We start from the raw sequence: 19,212 nt of genomic DNA, 5'->3' as shown, positions 1-19,212 counted from the left end.
TAAGAATATTAATCATAATGTATTTGAAGTATAGTTTGATGCTCAATAAATTTTAGTTCCCTAAAGTATACATTTTTAAATATGAAAATTGCTGTACCCAGCAAACATGGAATAAAAGTATTTATTTGGAAAGAAATAAGGAAAGGGTTACTCTTTGAAGGCCCTATATAAAAGTTTTTCTGTTCAATCTCAGTCTGATAACCAAATGAATTTATGATAGGGCCATAGACTTTACAGGGAAGGGACCTTAAAGAAATTATATTTTCTTTCCTTTTTTTTTTTAAAGATCTTAAGATGAAAAAAAATTTACTGAACTTGTAAAAAGTGTACATATATACATTCACATGCATATATAAAGACAATGTATATATATGTATAGATATCGATACACATATATGCAACACATATTTATCTATATGACTGTAATCTTTTTTATTATTATTATTATGGCTTTTTATTTACAAAACATATGCATAGGAAATTTTTTAACACTGACCCTTGCAAAATCTTCTGTTCCAACTTTTTACCTCCTATCTCCTACTTCCTCCCCTAGATGGCAGGTAGTCCAATATATGAATTAACTGTATTTTCAAAAGAGGAAACTGAGGCATCATGCATTTAACTAACTTATCACGAGTGATACACAGCAAGGATTTAAATACAAAAGTCTCCAAATACAATGGTTTTTGGGATACAGATGCAAGTAATTATTTGTATAGTTCTGTTAAATATGCGATAAGGACCTAGGTGGCATACTGTATTGAACATCTGACCTGGAGCTATTTGGATCCTTGCTAACTGTCTGACCCTTGGCAAGTTACTTAATTTCCCAATCTGTAAAGAGTAGAGATCTATTTCCCAGAATTGTTAAGAAGATAAAATAACTTAATATTTGTACTGTATTTTATAAACCTTCAAGTTCTATGTTAATGCTATTATTATTATAACTTTTTATCTTCATTGTTTCTTTAAGAAATGGAAAAAGAATGTGGGAGGGGCATGTATTTAGTGCTATTTTTATACTGTTTGTTCATCACTAAGATTACTTTTCAGTAGATGAAATGTAAGCTTATATAAAATTTTGTATTGGAATTTCAATGTTTGAAAATAATCTTTATGTTTAATAATCATGTTTTAAAGGAGGATCTAATAAATACAATGAACATGCAATGACTCAAACTAGATTACATTTACACAAAATTTTAAAAAGCCTATCCATTCAATTATAAGAAAAAGATTTAACATTAGATAATTGCCAAGTCAGAGAACTTACCATCGCTCAACGTGCAAATTTGAAAAAGTCAGCAAGGCTGCTTCTCGAGTTAACAATTTGAAACCACATTGTGTATCTCTGATTTCTTTGACACAGAGGAACCACACCAGAAAGTGGAATCCATGCATGAGAAAAGTTCGGAAATAGGAACGCTGAAAACAAAGTACAGACACAATTTAGATGGCATTTTCATTTATTTGTCAAAGGAACACTAAAGTAGTGGAAAGTATCTGACTGCACATAACTATGTTTTAATTCTGAATTGATTGTGTACACCTAACATATAAACAAAGTTCCATTAGCTTCACCAACAGAACATATCAAAAGGACAGTTTTAAAAATTTAATAAAAACAAGTAAGAATGTCTGGAAGCTAACCCACTGAACAGAGGCACTAAATAACGAGTTCCTGAGTTATTAATGGTTGAGTAGGAGAAGAAATAGTATAGTACTTCCTGAGAGCACAAGGCTCCAGGCAGTCTACCATGAAAAATGGACTTTAAGTTGCTACAAGCAAGGAGTAGAACACCACATATATTTATGATTCCTCTTTGCCTCACAAACTTTTATCAGTCTTAAGAGAAAACTGATAGTTATCATGGCAGAATGCAATAACGATAGCCTCGAGCAAAAAGCAGAAGAGGGCTTGATAGAAGAGAGGATGCCTGGGGTTGAATCCCAGCTATAATACCAAATTACTTAACCCGAGCTTTGGACTCCTAATCTATGAGATGAGGCTAAAGAGTACAGCTATCACAGGATCACAGACTATGAGGTGGAATGGACTTTAGAGGGACTAGGTTCAATTTCATCATTTTAAAGGCAATCTCCAAGAGATTAGTGACTTGATCAAAAATTATACAATAAAGCGAGGGAGAGCCAGGACCTGAATGGTAATCTTTTGATCCCCAATCAGCACTCTTTCCATTGCCCCAAATAACTTCTAATCAAGTCTTTCCAGTGTGGTCCAAGGACCAATTCTATTTCTTTGCACAGCAGATCTAAGCAGCCTTTTAACATTTGTCCAAGTTAGTGCCAAGAAAGTTTCTAGATGATCCTTAAAAAGAATGCACATGCTAAACAAATAAATCCTCTGTGTGTAAGACAAGTACAAATAAATAGTACAAATGTTATATAGTTCCTTAACATGATGGTCAAAAGTTTTTCACTCAATAGCTCACACTGACATGTAAAGCACTTTGCAAATGTTAAAGTGGTAGGCTACATCATCTCATTTGATCTTCTGAACAGCTTTGTGAAATAGGTGCTATGATGTTCTTCAACTTACTGATAAGGAAACTAAGCCTGTGAGACATTAATGAGCTGAAGCAGAAATTGAATCCTGGTCTTCCTGACTCCAATTCCAGCACTTTATCCATGGGGGCACTTCGATGCCTCAATAGAAAGACTATGTGCAGAAAAAATAGGCTTCCAAAATAAAATAAGTCTTTTGGCAGGAATTCTATCTAGCTGTCTTCCATGTCGGAAATGTGTTCCCTTCTCATCTCTGTCTACTGGCTTCCTTCAAGACCCAGCTAAAATCCATCCTCCTGGAGAAGGCCTTTCCCAACCCTTCTAAATTCTAGTGTCTTTTTTCTCTCAATTACTTCATATTTATCGAAATAATATAGTTTATTTGTACCTATTTTCTGGCTGGTTGTCTTCTCCATTAGATTGTAGTCAGATATTTTGCCTCTTTTTGTAATCTCCAGTAATTTGCACAGTGCCTAGCATATCGCAGATGCTTAATAAATGTTTATTGATTGACTAGAAAAAAAGTGCCACAGGGTAAATAAATTGACTTCAGTCTTTTCCACTGCCTACAAACATGTTCAAGTCTCCCCCATACTTAATAAAACCTTTACTTGACAAGTGCACTAAAGCACTGCTAGTAAGGCTGCACTCCTAAAACTCTGGAAAGCAAGTTGAAAAGATAACTCAAAAATCCAATAATATATACTTTGATCCAACAGTTCAGTTGTCCAGTCCAGTGCTAGGAATATACCTCAAGAGATCAAAGAAAGGGAGATTAGACTTACAAGTCAAAAATATTTATAGCAGCTCTTTTTGTCAGAGTAAAGAAATTAAAACAGCGAGTGTCCATAGACTAGGGGAATCAAGACTGAACAAGCTATGGTATATGAATGTAATATACATTATTGTGTTGTAAGAAATAATAAAAGGGATAGATTTGGAGGAACTTGAAAGGATTTATATAAATCAATACAGAGTGAAGAGCACTGAACCATAACAAGTTATAAAATGACTATAACACTGTAAAAGGAAAACAACCATCCATGCAAGATTCAACAACTATGATTAATGAAATGACCAAGTCTTCATTTTGACAGAGATTTAGAATGAAACAAATAATATCAAATATAGATTGCATGGATTTGTTTTACTCAACTATTCTTATTTACTATAATGATGTACTTTTGGGGGTGATGGGAGTCCCAGACAGAGGGGAAACTTAGAAGTATGTGGGTAGGAATTATGTTATTCCACCCCCCCCCCCAAAAAAAAAGTCAATGAAACATAAAAGTACACATAAGAAAATAGATCAAAGTCTAGAAAGGGACACAGGCAAGTAGGGAAGTATTTAAACTACTGTAAATTTAGTATAGAAAAATCAATAAACACTTGCTAAGTGCTTACTATATTTGTGAAAAGCACTGTGCTGTGAAAAATTTGTGAAAAACTGACAATACAAAGAAAAGCATAGTCACTGATTTCACGAAGTTACATTCTAACAGTAGAGACAACAAATAAATGAATACCAGAAATACATGGTATCATATACAATCATCTTTTTTTCTGCTCTTCTATCTACCCAAACCTGAGTAATTGAGGTTTTATTGTACCTTTGACAGAAATAGAGAAGTTAAGGAGGGGGAAGAGAATTATTGCTTTTGACTTATTTTAATTTTGCTTTGGACAGGTTGAGTTTGAGATGCCAATGGAATATATCCAGCCAAGTGATGCTGGGGAACTGGAGTTCATAGAAGAGTCCAGGATTGGTTATAAGGGTCTGGAAACCATCTATAAATTGATGACAAAGGAACCTATGGAAGCTGATAAAATCACTAAGTATATACTTTAAACTATACAAATTCAAGAATATGTTCTTATCTTTTTTTCTGTTCTTTAGTGTATAAGGAATGCTCATGTGTTCATTTTTATCACATTTCTAATAATAAAGAAAAAAAATTTCACTTGACTTTCCATAGTCTCTAGTTATCTTTTTATTTCTCTAATTCCCTTTCATTGCCAAATTCCTAAAAAATCATTTATACTTGCTGCCTTCACTTCTTCCTGATCCACTTACTTTGTCATTCTTTGAAATCTAGCTTCTGATCTCATCTCTTAAGTGGAATCGCTTTCTCTAAAAGTCTCTTTTAACTTATAAATCTTAATGGAATTTTATTTCTCATTATTTATGACCTCTGATTTTTGATACAACTGATGATTTTTTGATCCTTTCTTTTTTTTTTTTAACCTTTCAAGACACTATTCTCCTCCTATCTTTCTAATCCTTTCTTCTCAATTTCATCATTCTACCATCTGTTTTCTTGGCATGCATGTTGAAAATTCTGGGCTGAGCCTGTTTCTTTTTCCATACTTTCTCAGATACTATGTTAGTTCTCATGGGTTTAAGAATAAATTTTTTCTTATGCAGAGGATTTCTCAAATCCATACAGTCAGCTCTAATTACTTTCCAAAATTTTAGCCTTGCATCATCAACTGTCTGCTAGGTATCTTCTTCTGTATGTTTTGTAGGCACCTCAATGAAGCATACATGAAACAGATTTCAATGTTTCCATCTAAACCCATTTCTCCTTTTAAACTTCTATTGAGAACGTTACTATTCTCCTAGTCAGCTATATTCAAAATTTCTAAATCATTCTTTCTTTTTCATATTACTCCTCCATCCCTACATTATTATCTAATCCATTGCCAAGTCTTGATTCTTCTACCTCCACAACATTTCTCACAACTATCCCCTTCTCCCCTTTTAGACAGCCACTATCATGTTCAGGCCTCGTGACCTTTTACTTATACTACTGTAGTAACTTCCTAATTTTCTCATTCCATTCTTTTCTCTGTCCTATCCAGAGTTGCCAGAATCATCTAGAAAGTTGTCAGAATAATCATCCTATAGCACAGGTCTGACACTAACCTCAAAAACTTAAAGTCACTTCCATTGCTTAGAGGATATAAAAAACATGCTCTTTAGCATTTTAAGGCCTTTTGAAACCAGGCATTAACTATCATTACATAATTATTCCAAACTAGAAACTTTTAAAAATTCTATATTGTATCTAAACTGGACTAAAAGTTATTTTCCAAAAGTGACACCCACTTTCTTAGAAATGGTACCTCATATTTTCTATTCGGTCATCATCTCTACATCACAGAAAGTTTGTCTTCCCTGTAAGGTTCAGCTCAGATGCCATTATTTACATTATGTTTTCTCTGATTCCCTTAGCTTTTATTGTCCACTTCCACCTCAGTTTCTCTTTCTAGTATATTTTATGTAGATGTTGTATGCTATAGTAGAATGCAAACTTCTTGAAGTAGGGACTGCTTCATTTGCCATGAATATCTAAATTTATTCAATTTACAACACACTACAGAAAGCACTAAATAAAGCTGATATTTTGATAAATCCATTATTTTATCAAAGATGGTAGCTTCCTATTATAATAGATGACACCCTCATTGTGCTTTTTGCCTTTATAAATACTTAGGAGAATCTTTTGAATATTAGATGCACTATTAAAATACAAGAATCTTTTGAATATCAGATGCACTATTAAAATACATCAGTAAGCATATTCTGTTAGGTAAAAACTTCTATATACATAAACGTTCAGAATGGCACATTTTGACTCAACATTTGATTGTCTCAAAGTGAAAGGAGTCTACCTGAGTCTTCAAGAAAAGGCACTTGAGTTTAGGCAGAAGTAAGCCAGCATGACCACATGCTGCTGCAATGGAGAGTGCTAAATCTGGAAAATCCGAGCTGTGCTGCTTACTTCTTGCATGACATGAGTATGTCATCTAGCTTTCTTGGATCTTACTGTTCTTGCCTTTAAATCAGGGAGCTGGACTACATGATCTCTATGGTCCCTTCTGGATCAGAAGATCTGGATGTAGGTATTGGTTCTAAACATACTGGCCATGTCCTACTCCCTTTCCTAGATTGCAAGTAATCCAATATATATATATTAAACATGTACAATTCTACTAAACATATTTCCACATTTATCATGTGGTACAAGAAAAATCAAAAAAGGAAAAAAATGAGAGAGGAAAAAAAGCAAGCAAACAAAAACAACAAAAAAGGATGAAAATGCTATGTTGTGATCCATATTAAGTCCCCACAATCTTCCCTCTGAATGCAGATGGCTCTCTCCATAACAAGTCTCTACTCATTTCACTTAGCAAAAGTTTATGTAAGTCTCTTCAGGACTTTCTGAAATCAGCCTGCTCATTGTTTCTTACGATACAATACAATGATATTCCATAACATTCCACGACATTCACATACCATAACTTATTCAGCCACCGCCCAACTGTTGGGCATCCAATCAGTTTCCAGTTTCTTGCCACTATAAAAAGGACTACTACAAACAGTTTTGCACATGAGGGTCCTTTTCTAACTAAATTATAAATTAAAAATCAATAAAGTAAATTGTCAGACCTTTATAATAGTCACCAAGAATGTATAATTTTTTGCATATTTTGCAATAACTAATATTTAAAAGGGAGCCAAACAGTGGTCAAGAGAGGAAGCTATAAAGAAAATGGCTATTTTCAAAAAGCCAAAACCAATCCCCTCTGTTATTCTGTCAAAAAAGAATTCTAGATACTATGGTTTGGTTTCATTCAGTTTGGTCTGGTTTAGTTGTTGTCCTTTGTTTTTGAAAGGAACCAAAATGAAGTTATATTAGAATCAAGTTAATATGTATGACTGTAATATTACAGTAAGAAAGACTGAAAAATGGTTTAAGATTTATTAAATGGTGTAGTGGTGCCTCTTCAAGACTCAAATCAAAAGCTGCTGATTCTTTTCATGCCTTTTTCAATATTATGCCAGAAAGATCCCCTACACTAGCTGTATGTCTTATTCTTTGTATCTCCCACTGTGCATAGCACAGTGCCTTGCATATAGCAGATGCTTGATAAATATATATTCTTATGTATTGTCAGAAAAGATTTCATCATGGGGAACATTCCTTTTACTGAAAAATATTCTTAATTCACTACCCATGTCCTAATAATAATAAAATCTAAGAAGCAATAATAGAAATGAAAATCCTAATCTAAATAGCAACAAAATGAATAAAGTATTTGGAGATCATAGCTATCAAAGTAGACAAAAGATTTTTATAGACTTGATTAAAACGTACATTTTAAAGAAATAACGAATAACTTAAATAGTTGGGTAAATACCAGTGTTAATGGTTGAGCTTACCAATATAACAATAAAGTGACAATATTACCAAAATTAACTTATATTGTTACAGCCATACCAAAGTATTGAAGGAATACTTTTATAGAATTTTTCATGCACACGCATAGAGAGATGTACAAACACATGCACACACATAAATAATATAAATGGAAAGAACGAAACAAAAACTCAAAAGTGAATTACCAAAAAAAAAAAAAAAAAAAAATCCCCCAAATCTTCAAACCTCAAAAGTTTATAAAAAGACAAACTCGCTACTTTGTGGATATGGAAGGTCCACAGGTTTTGTACATGTTTTCATACTTTTCAGAGGGATGATTTTTTTTAGTTCTTTTTCTTTTCTTTTGTTTTGTTTTTGGTCTTAAAAATACTATTTTGTTAAACAACATAAGTCTCTGGAAGAAAGAGGGACATTGAAGTAAATGATGATAATATTAAAAAAGAAAAGATATAAATAAAAACTTATTTTAAAAAAAGAATATGGTTTCAAGAGTAGTCATGGCCAAAAAAAAAAAAAAAAAAAATGGGTTAACATTCTGGTAATATTACTGGAGAGTCCATCTGTCCACATTTAAACTGATTGGCTTCGGGGTGACAGTCTATTGCTAACTTGTACTAGAAGCCCTTCTCCCTTGGCAGAGCCTGCTAGAACCTATACTCCATTAGCATATAACTTCAAGAACCCATGTTCATCTCCATACCAGAATGGAACATTAGCATGAACTTTTATATATATTAAAATTTGATGGATGAATCAACTATCATCAATAAAAAAGACAAATGGAAAAATTAAATGAAATATATTGTAGTTAAAAAGACTAAACTAAGATGAAACTACTAAAGACTTAATAGGACGGAAGCTCATTGTAATTTAAGACTATAGCTACCACTTTCCCATCAGAATTCTGAATATAGTTAATATAAAATATTTAAACTTCTAAGATTTCCTCATAGAAACTGTCATTCAATATAAAATACATTTTTCACAAAGGTAGTATGTTGTAAAGGGCTGAAATTCTGAGTTGATGCACTGGAATCAGACAACCAAGCACTTAAGGTTAATTACTCATTGGACAATACTCTATTAGCATATGCTTGGAAAATGGCCTTCCTACTATTCTGTGCTGGCTTGATTTTTTGGTATATACAGAGAATTGTAGGAGGGATTAGGGGGTGGAGTAAGAAAAGCCAGAGTCACTTTGGCGGTAGACGAGGAAAAAGAAGGTGGTAGAGATCCTGTGTCCATCCCCTTCACCTCTACCCCTAAAGACCAAGAATAAAGACCAAGGACTTTTGCTTATCCTGACTCTGACTGATTCTAAGGCATCCAGGGTGCTAACTCGGTCTTCACAGTATATGAATACAAACAGATTCATTGGAGTCATGATGACCATTCTAATTAACAATAGGAGAAACACAAATTGAGAATTACTAAAAACAAGAGAAAATATAGAAGGGTAGCACCAACCAACCCAAAGCATAGTCATTTAGCTAGAATAGGTGGTAGGGAACAGTTTGATATCAAGAAGTTTACAACTCTATTTATGGAAAAAGAAATTTCCATATTCCAATTGTTCAAGTTCTGTTTCATCTCTACATACTTATTCAGTATCCAAAGTGTTAAGCATTATTATTTTTTGGTTGTTTTTGTCTGTTTGTTTTTTAAGGTAGACTAAGAAATAAGGTCTCTGCTGTTAAAGATACCATTCCCAGCAGGTTATACAACTGTAATGGGCTGAGGCTTGAGTTGATGCACTGAGGTCCCAAGCACATGAGGCTAAATAGTAATTGGACCATACTCTATTAATATATAAGCTTGGAGAAAGAATGGCCCCCGCCCACTCTTTGTGCAAGTCCTGATGTGTTGTATAGGAAATGACGATTTTGGTGGGTGGAGGCAGGGGAGTGGAAAAGGAAGGGGAAGGAGAGACTGATTGCATTGCCATTGCGACGGCTTTTCAGCTCAGATCCCCCTCTGTTAGCTGGCTTCCTGTCGTAGCTGCCCATATTGCTATTGCAATCTTTCTTGCCCATATTGCTATCGCAATCCTTATTCACCTCTTCACTTCAATAAAGATTGAAGATTTTCCCCTTAACCTGAATTCCTGACTCCAGCTGATTTTAAATACGCGGTCATTACATACAACCAAATTGCCAACAAGTCTTTTGGGGGTGGGGATCCAGACCTATGGTTTTATTAATGAAATAAACTTCTACTGAGGAAACTCTCTCAACTAAAACAACCTGAAGTCTTGGAGAGCTGCCTAGAGCATTGAGCATACTGACTCTTCCAGGTAACATGGACAGAAGTAGAACTTGAACCCAGGTCTTCCTGATTGAAGCTTGTTAACTCTCTAACCATTTAGCCATGCTGATTCTCTGCCAATCTGTTGTAGAGGGCTGCAGATAGTAGGGGAACTCTGGGTAAAGCATAAGACGCTTCAGCCCAGAGGAAAGCTGCTGACAATGTCTGGTTTGGCTCCCCACCACCCTCTGATGTTCTCACCTTTCCTTAGAAGTCAGGGAGGAGTGTGACCATCTGTGTTCTACTTGAAGCAAGGGATACTTAAAGTAAGAGGAATTTACATATCAATAGCAGGATGCTTACAGGTAGCACTTGCTCAGTGTGATGTGATGTTATAATGGTTCTCTAATTGGCACATACTTAGTGTGCTGTAATGATATAATCATACTGAAGTATTTAAATGCTGAGAGGACTGGAAAGAGACACTCCATTCTTGACCATCCTGGTGGCTCTCCTACCTATTTCTCTCCTCCACTAAGATCAAGGTTGGTCCTGAGATCCTCCAGAGAGCTAGTCCAGACATTACATTTTGGTGACTGAACAGGGACCTACAGAAGGACATGACATTTTGGCACTATAACATGGAGCACTGAAAAGAACATACTGCTTTATGGGCCCTTCACTGAGTAGCTCAGTGGGGCTTCTCAGTGGAGAAGTCCCTGTGACCTGGAAATAGGGTGAATACAAAAATAGACAAGTACAAAACTTTGGTAAGGGCTAAACTAGTCACTTTTGTTTTTTTCAGCTGAAATGGAGCAAATACTAAGAAAAGAGCTTCCCCCATCCTGAGGGGAATATGTAGCATGCACAGTTAGAGTAATAGAGAAGCAAGGTTTGTTGGTAACTCAGAAGCAAGTCACTGGGCTCTTGAATATATTTCAATGCACATCTCCTTGGCTCTCTAAGGAAGAAAGATATGTAGGAAATAGTGGGAGAGCAACTAATTGAATATTATGAAACTATGGGTCCTGATTCAATTCCTGAGGAAACTATCCTTATGTACAATATAATACAACTGACTTTAAAGAACCCTACAAGTTCTAAAATGAGGAAAAATTTTAATGTGGATAGCAAGACAAGGAAGTGAGAGGAGAAAGAGCAGGAGGAGGATGGTACTGACAAAGCAGCTGGAAGACATGGAGAGATGGGCAGGAAAACAGTTAAGTACCTTAAGGACAGTGCTGATGAGCTTAAGGGTTGTGGTGCTTCTCACTTTCAATTCAGTTTCATTTCCAACTACACCTGAAAATGTTCCCTTAGGGCAGTCCCCATCTCCTGACACTCCCCCCTCAATTTCGCTTTCGTGTAGGCAGCAATTTTACCCACTCCCCATGTCACCAATATAAGAAGCATTAGTTAAAGCTAATGAGGAAGGACAGGTATATCTGGTTTGAGAATAAAATTATATCCTGTGATTGAAAAGCCTGACTCTTTTGGTCAAATCAGAAGATACACTCCTTTTAATCTGAAAATCATCAAAGATCTGAAAAAACTTGCACTCTTTATGGGTCTACATCATCTTATGTTAAAATGGTATTAGAGAATTTGGCTTATGAAATTTTAACCTCTAATAATTGGAAATCAATAGCAAAGACATGTTTAGAACCTGGAAAAACTTTGTTATGGCTTTCTGAGTATAACGAACTCTGTAAGATACAAGCCCAATGAAATAGGCAACCTGGAGTTAATATACCAGTCACCTTTAATCAACTAGCAGGTATAGGTCCTTATGCAGACACTTTAGCGCAAATTAATTATCCCATGGCAGCATATGAGTAAATTGCTTTTGTTGCTATCAAAGCATGGGGGCACCACTCTCCCAGGAAAACAAGATAGAGGGGAAGCCTTCATGAAAATAGTGCAAGGTCCAAATGAACCCTTTGCTGATTTTGTTTCTGCAGACAACTGTCACACAAACCATGGGTGAAAACAAGGCAACAGAAATTATGGTAAGACAACTTGCTAAAGAAAATGCTAATGAGGTTTGTAGAAGAATTATACTAGGACTTTAAAAAGATGCCCCTTTAGATGAGATGATAAGGCACGTGCCACAGTGGGCACAAATACTTTTATGCTCAGACCATGATGCAGGCTTTTCAAGATCTGAACATGTGGAGACAGAGTCCCTTTTGGGAAGGGACTTCCAAAGCAACTCATCAATGCATTCAATGTGGTAAAGTAGGGCATTTGAAAGCTCAATATTGGCAAAAAGATAAAGTGAAAAAACAGGGTGGGAGAACAAGACCCAAAACCCCATTTCCAAAATGCAACAAGGGCTTCCACTGGGCATCAGAATGTAAAGTGACTAAGGGAAATGGGAAGTGGGGTTTGGGTCCAAGGCCGAAGGCAAAAAAAAAACACTTGAGGCATGATGGCAGCAGCTATTATACCCAGAGAGTCTTTAAAAGATCCAAAATGATCAATAAGCTGAGAAGCAACCTGATGGGGGAAAGGGATTACATAATCAATCAGCCAGGAAGCAATCTATTGGGGGAAAGGAATTGCAATTAGGGAGAATAGAATTGTATGCTACTGGGACTACTGAGACATCCCCTGAAGAACTGAAATCTGTCCCTCTCCGGTCTATGGATCCCTTGCCTCCAGGCACGTAGGTTTGACCATTTCACCCCCTCAGATTGCTTACAAAACAGTGTTCATCCATACACTGATTTGGGAAACTGGGGAATGTGTAGTTAATATCCCAGTCACTAATACAGGTAGATAATGTGTGACTTTTCAATCAGGAGGAGTAGTAGCATCAGGTTTACTGATACACAGTCCTGATATGCAATTTGGTGATCGTCGCCCATCTTCTGACTCCAAGCAACAAAATCCAGAAATATTCTAGATTGCAGCTGTGACAGCTGACTGATCTATGCTCACTATCTATATAAATGGCATATCATTGAAAGAATTGGTAGACACAGGTGGATATCACACAGTCTTTAGAGGTGCCATTGACCCAGTCATTGGCTAAAGATTACAACAGACACCCATATGTCTGGCATAGGAGGATCAATAGCAGCTGAAGTTAGTGCTACCTCTTTGAGATGGAAATCTGAAGATAAAACAGGAGTTTTTACTCCTTTTGTAGTTAAAAAAAATCCCCATCAATCTGTGGGGAAGAGACATCTTATAACAGTTAGGATTACAACTGAATACTTTGGCTTTTTAGGCAGGGCTGCTGTTGAAGGGCCTGCCAGCACTCTCACATGTTCCCATTCAATGAAAAACTGATATGCCAGTGTGGGTGGAACAGTGGTCCTTAACAAGTGAAAAAATTCAGGCCTTATTATAGATACAGTATAAGAGCGACTTGACCAAGGACACTTAAAACTTCTCTAAGTTCTTGGAATTCCTCTGTATTCGCTATAAAAAAGAAATCTGGAAAATGGAGGATGTTGACTGATTTGAGAAAAGTAAATGAACAGATGGAAATTATGGGAACTCTTCAGCCTGGACTTCCACCTCTTACTCAATTGCCTACAGAATGGCTTCTTTGGGTTATAGACATTAAGGATTGTTTCTATTCTATCCCTTTGGATAAGGAGCATATAAAAAGATTTGCCTTTTCAGTGCCTACTGGTAATTTAGCTGAATCTTATAAAAGATTTGAATGGACAGTTTTGCCACAGAGAATGAAAAATAGCCCTACCATGTGTCAAATATATGTTGCTGCTGCTCTTACTCCAGTAAAGAAAGCATTTCCAAAAGTTATATTGTTACATTACATGGATGATATCTTAGGGTATGCACCTGAGGAGCAAATGTTAGAAGCATGTACCACAGAAACACTAAGGAAGTAACAATTGTACATAGTCCCAGAAAAAATTCAAAGGCACACTCCTTTTCAATATTTAGAATATGAAGTATAGCCTAAGGTGCTCACAGTACAAAAACTTTCTTTAAGAACAGAGAAGTTGAACACCTTAAATGACTTTCAGAAATTGATAGGAGATATCCATTGGATGCATCGAGTGTTAGTCTTAACTACCTATCAATTACAACTATTAAATAACAGTTTAAGAGGAGACACTGCTTTAGACTCACCCTGCCAACTCAAGAAAGAAGTTCAAGAGGCTCTGAGAGAGGTTGAACTGGTTTTATCCAATGTGGTTGACTCACTCAAAAACCCTTGGAAATATCAGTTTTTGCTACAAAAGAGGTACCCACAGCAGTTCTTCACCAAGGAGACAGTGTGAGTGGGTGACCCTCCCAACACAACTAGAACAAAGCCTTACTCCTTACCCAGTGCTTGTGGCTAGAATTTTATTAAAGGCCATTAAGCAAGTAGTGCAATTATTTGGGATAAGACCTGATAAGACATACACCTTTTATACCATGCACAAATAAATGTATGCTGTGAAACATCCCAGAGTGGCAAATTTTATTGGCATGGCTCCAAATTTTACACACGGGTCTTCATTAAAGATAACCTGGCGATTACATAATTGGCGATGGATTCCTAAAGAAAAGGTTTCCAAGATTCCTCTTAAAGGACCAATTATCTTTACAGATACATAACATTTGTGCTGTATAGTCAGAACTCCTTTTCAGTACACTCAGCAGAATGAATTGTATGCAATCATGCTAGCTCTTACTTATTACCCAGGAGATGTAAATATAATATATGATTTGGCCTATTCAGTGTGGTACAAAGAATTGCCACAGCCTAAATAAAATTTGTAGCTTCCTATATATATATATATCTATATATCAGATCTTTAAGGAACTTCAAGAGTAAGTGAGAAAACATCCAGGTAAGATTTATATCTTGCATGTCCACTCTCATAGTGGACTTCCAGGTCCTATTTTTAATGGAAATTTGAAGGCAGATAGTCTTCATGTTAGCCAATACTTCTTTATTTCAGGCAGCCCAAGAATCTCATTCTAAATATCATCAGGCTGCTTGAGCTTTACTTTTGCAATTTGGGATAACAAAAGAGGAAGCTAGGAGCATAGTAAAAGCCTATACAGCTTGCCTTCCTTTCCACGCCCCTACACTCCCTCCAAGGAAGAACTCTTGTGGTTTGAGATCCAATGAAATTTGGTAAGTGGATGTGACCCATTATAAATTTTTTGGTCCTCTGTCTTTTATCCATGTTGTAGTAGATACCTTTTCAGGATTTACTTTTGCAATACTAGCAGCAAAAGAGATAGCCTAAGTGGTCACTGAATTCCTTATACAAGCTTTTGCAATTATGGGTGTGCCACAAGTAATAAAAACAAATAATGGACATGCATATACTTGTAAACATTTTGCACACTTTTGTGCACAGTATCAGATTTTATATACCACTAGCATACCTTTCAATCCTCAAGGACAGGTAATAGTAGAGAGGAGAAAAAGAGATATCAAGACGCTCCTCCAAAAACAAAAGAAAGGGGGAGCCCCAGGTAACCCTAAAGAACTTTTAAATTTAGCTCTTTATACCATTAATTTTTTGATTTTTGATAAAGATGCATTGGCTTTGGCAGACAGGTTTTATAACCCCCTGGAAGGGCAGTGTCCAGTGTGAGCAGTTGCACTATCTTTAGATAATTGCCAGGTGATGTGAAGAGATCCAGAAAGTGGTGAATGGAAGGGACTAGACAGGTTAACTGCTTGGGACAGAGGGTTTGCTTGTATCTTTACAGATGGAGAAGGAATCAGGTGCCAATGAGCCATATTTGCCTTGTCCATCGGAAAGGGACAGAGCTGATCCTTGAAACAAAGAAGATCCAAGAAACATCAGGTGGTTCCATCTCTGACTGTGCCCTGCCCTGAAAAAGCATGGCAATTATGGCAATTGACTCATGAACATCAAAAATTGTTAATAAGACTGTTGTCTTATCACTGGATTCTCTGAAACATGATGAGACTGATGCAAAACTTCAAAACTTGCAGGAATCATTGGATTCCCTGACACATGAAGTGATGGACAACAGATTGGTTTTAAACTATTTTGGTTGCTGAAGGAGGTGTATGTGTGATTGTTATTTATATACTCTCCTTCTAGGACTTATGGACATGTATAATTCCTCATGTTGATTCATGATGTTTGTTACATCACTGGTAGCCTGTGTTATATTACTATGTGCTTGTGCAATACCTCCCATGCTGATGGACTTATGTATACCTGTTTCAACTAAAACAAAAGAAAAGTGGAAGAAATAGAGGGCCAAAGATAGTGGGAGAAATCTGGGTAAAATATAAGACCCTTCAGCCCAGAGGAAACCTGCTGACAATGTCTAGTTTGGCTCTCTACCTCCCTTTGGTGTTCTCACCTTTCCTGAGAAGTCAGGGAAGGTGTGAACACTTGTGTTTTACTTTAAGCAAGGGATAATTACAGTAAGAGGCATTTATGTAGCAGGATGCTTACAGTTAGCACTTGCTCAGTGTGATGTGATGATATAATGGTTCTCTAGTTGGCACATACTAATGTGCTGTAATGATGTAATAATACTGAGGTATTTAAGGATTGAGAGGACTGGAAAGAGACACTCCACCCTTGACTATCCTGGTGGTTCTCTAGCTTATTTCACTCCTCCACTAAGATCAAGGTGGTCCCAATATCCTCCAGAGAGCTAGTCTGGACACTATAATCTTTCTTAATCATAGATATCAAAGATCATTCTTTTGTCCAAGAGGATTCTTGGAAAAGAATGACAGAATGGCATCTTTATTCTCTTATCACCATAAAAGAATAAAAAAATTACAATGGTCCAGGCACATATGTTTTTAAGTAATTTAAAATTTTAGGTAAAATCATGGCAGGGAGTAATAAGAAGGTAGTAGTACTTTTCACATGTATCTGAATAAAAAAAAAATTAAATAAATAGGACATTTATTTCCTTTTACCATTATAGTCATTATTACTGAATAAACAGTAATAGTGTGATGTGGTTAAATTTCTCAGAACAAGTTGAATATACATCACTTCGTTTTTCTTCTGTAACATATTTTAAACCCCTTCCTCTCCAGATGCCCCACAGCTTTTCTAGCATACACTACCTAATTTCTAGAGATTAGTTTCTTCTTATAGTTTAGAAAGCCTTCCTAAGACTTTTTATACTGAAAAATAAAAGTAATGGCAAAGAACTAGTAAGATTTCAGGTATCATTGCTTTTCTAATATAAAGGCAACACTAAAAAAGCTAACTATTTGAACTCGAGTTAAACTCAAAATACATGACTTTAAAGTGGGTTAACATAGCAAATGTTAGTCTACATACAAATTATTTTAAATTGTTTTCTTTTTGAAGTTTTGTATGTATAGGAACTCTAAGAGAAATTCAATATCAGTATTCTATTTTTTCCAGTTTCCACCAGTCTTTAAATTTTAGAAAGTCATAGTTTCAGAATTTTGCACTTAAATATAGCAAATTCTTCAAGCTTTTTTAAAAAAGAAAAAAAAGTGGGTCTTTTTTTCCTTAAATATGAAGGGTTCATTTAATTTCTTACAACATATATACATGAAAACAAATAAGTGTTCCAGGCCACCCCATGAATGCTTTACCTGAGCTATTGATTCTTTCTCCAGATGAGCTCGAGATCCACAAGCAATAGCCATTTGATCCTGATGGGAAAAAGCAATAAAAAATTCATAATATTTTATGTGCAGCAGTTACACAATTGGTAGTCTTAGAGAGTTGCTTGGATATTATTATCTCGTCACTGATGAAAAAATTAATCTAGTAGCAATGTGAATGTTTTGCAATGTGGGAAAACTGAATTTTTCTTTTATCATCAGTGTCTGTTTAACAATAACAACAACAATAACAATTATTTTGAAATCTATTATACATTTCATATATTTTAATTTAATAATTTAAAATGTTTTAACATCTCAAAATGTTTTACTGCTTTCAGTAAATATTTCCCAGTTACTTGTAACATTATATTTTTAAAAATTTCAAGATCCAAATTTTCCCCCTCCTTGAGAAAGCAAGCAATTTGATATCAGTTATGGATGTAAAGTAAACAAAAAATTTTCACATTAGCCATGTTGCCAAAGAAAACACAAACAAAAGAATAAAACCATGAAAAATTAAATAAAAAAGTATTCTTCAATCTCCATTCTGATTTCATCAGTTTTTCCTCTGGAGGTGAGTAGTATTTTTCATCATGGCTCCTTAGGAATTTTCTTAGACCTTTGTCTTGATCAGAGTATTTATATTGATCATTCTGATAATATTATTGTAATTATGTACAATGTTTTGGTTTTGCTCATTTTGCTTTATATAAGTTCGCATGTTTTCCCAGGTTTTTTATCTCATTTGATATTTCTTATAATACGACAGGTATTTCATCACAATCATATACCACAACTTATTTCACCATTCCCCAAATGATGAGCATTTTCTTTGCCACAACAAAACGAGTTGCTATAAATATCTTTTGTATAAAAAATCTTTTTTTTTCCCTTTAATCTCTTTGAGATATAGACCTAGTAGTGGTATTGCTAAGTGAAAGATTATGCACAGTTTGATAGCTCTTTGAATATGGTTCCAAACTGTTCTCCAGAATGGAACTCATATTTATTTAGGGCTTTAATGTTTAAAACTTCCTGCATAGTTCAGAATGTTTGTAGATTAAAAAAAAAACAGTATTATAATGTTTACCAGATGGGAGAATATTGGGGACTAAGTAAAAAGGTGGTTTTACACACATATATGCATATATTTATTGACCTAATTTGCATTTTTTTCTTTATATCAAATAGCCAACATTATAAGGAGAAAAAGCTAGTATAAAATGGAGGCAATACATTATCAGCTTCAAAGGACTGTTGTAAGAGTCTAGGGAAAGAAGTATATAATGTAGTTAATAAATAAAAGTTAATAATAATGATCATTTTGAGTAATGGATTAGAAGTCTAAAGACAGGTTTTCTAGTTCTGGCTCTACCACTAACTAGAACTAGCTGGGTGATCCTGGACCAAAAAAAAAAAAAAGCTTTAACCTCCTTGGACTATAGCTATTTTTTTTCCTCTTTCAGATGGACGAGTAGGAGGTTAGAATAAGGCAGGAAAGGAAAAACTACAGAAGGCAAAAATTCTATATCGTATCATATCAAATATTACCAAAAGATGCTGGTAATGATGACATAAGCCTACAATCCATGCTACTAGAGAGGTTGAGGCTGGTGGATCATGTGGCCTCTAGAGTTCTGAAAG

General features: G+C 35.3%; 1 protein-coding gene across 1 annotated transcript in view; it reads right to left on the bottom strand.

The window, feature by feature from the left end:
- ALG5 (ALG5 dolichyl-phosphate beta-glucosyltransferase) overlaps positions 1–19,212 on the bottom strand; it is a 65,072-nt gene that overhangs the window by 11,381 nt on the left and 34,479 nt on the right. The window contains exons 7-8 of the mRNA XM_051987424.1: positions 17,554–17,613; positions 1,274–1,425 (exon numbers count right to left, since the gene is read on the bottom strand). Of these exons, the coding sequence (XP_051843384.1) occupies positions 1,274–1,425; positions 17,554–17,613 (212 nt within the window). The remainder of the gene's footprint in view (positions 1–1,273; positions 1,426–17,553; positions 17,614–19,212) is intronic.

Source organism: Antechinus flavipes, chromosome 3 (assembly GCF_016432865.1).
Source record: "Antechinus flavipes isolate AdamAnt ecotype Samford, QLD, Australia chromosome 3, AdamAnt_v2, whole genome shotgun sequence".
Taxonomy (NCBI): Eukaryota; Metazoa; Chordata; class Mammalia; order Dasyuromorphia; family Dasyuridae; genus Antechinus; species Antechinus flavipes.
This window is presented reverse-complemented; position numbering and strand designations above follow the sequence as displayed.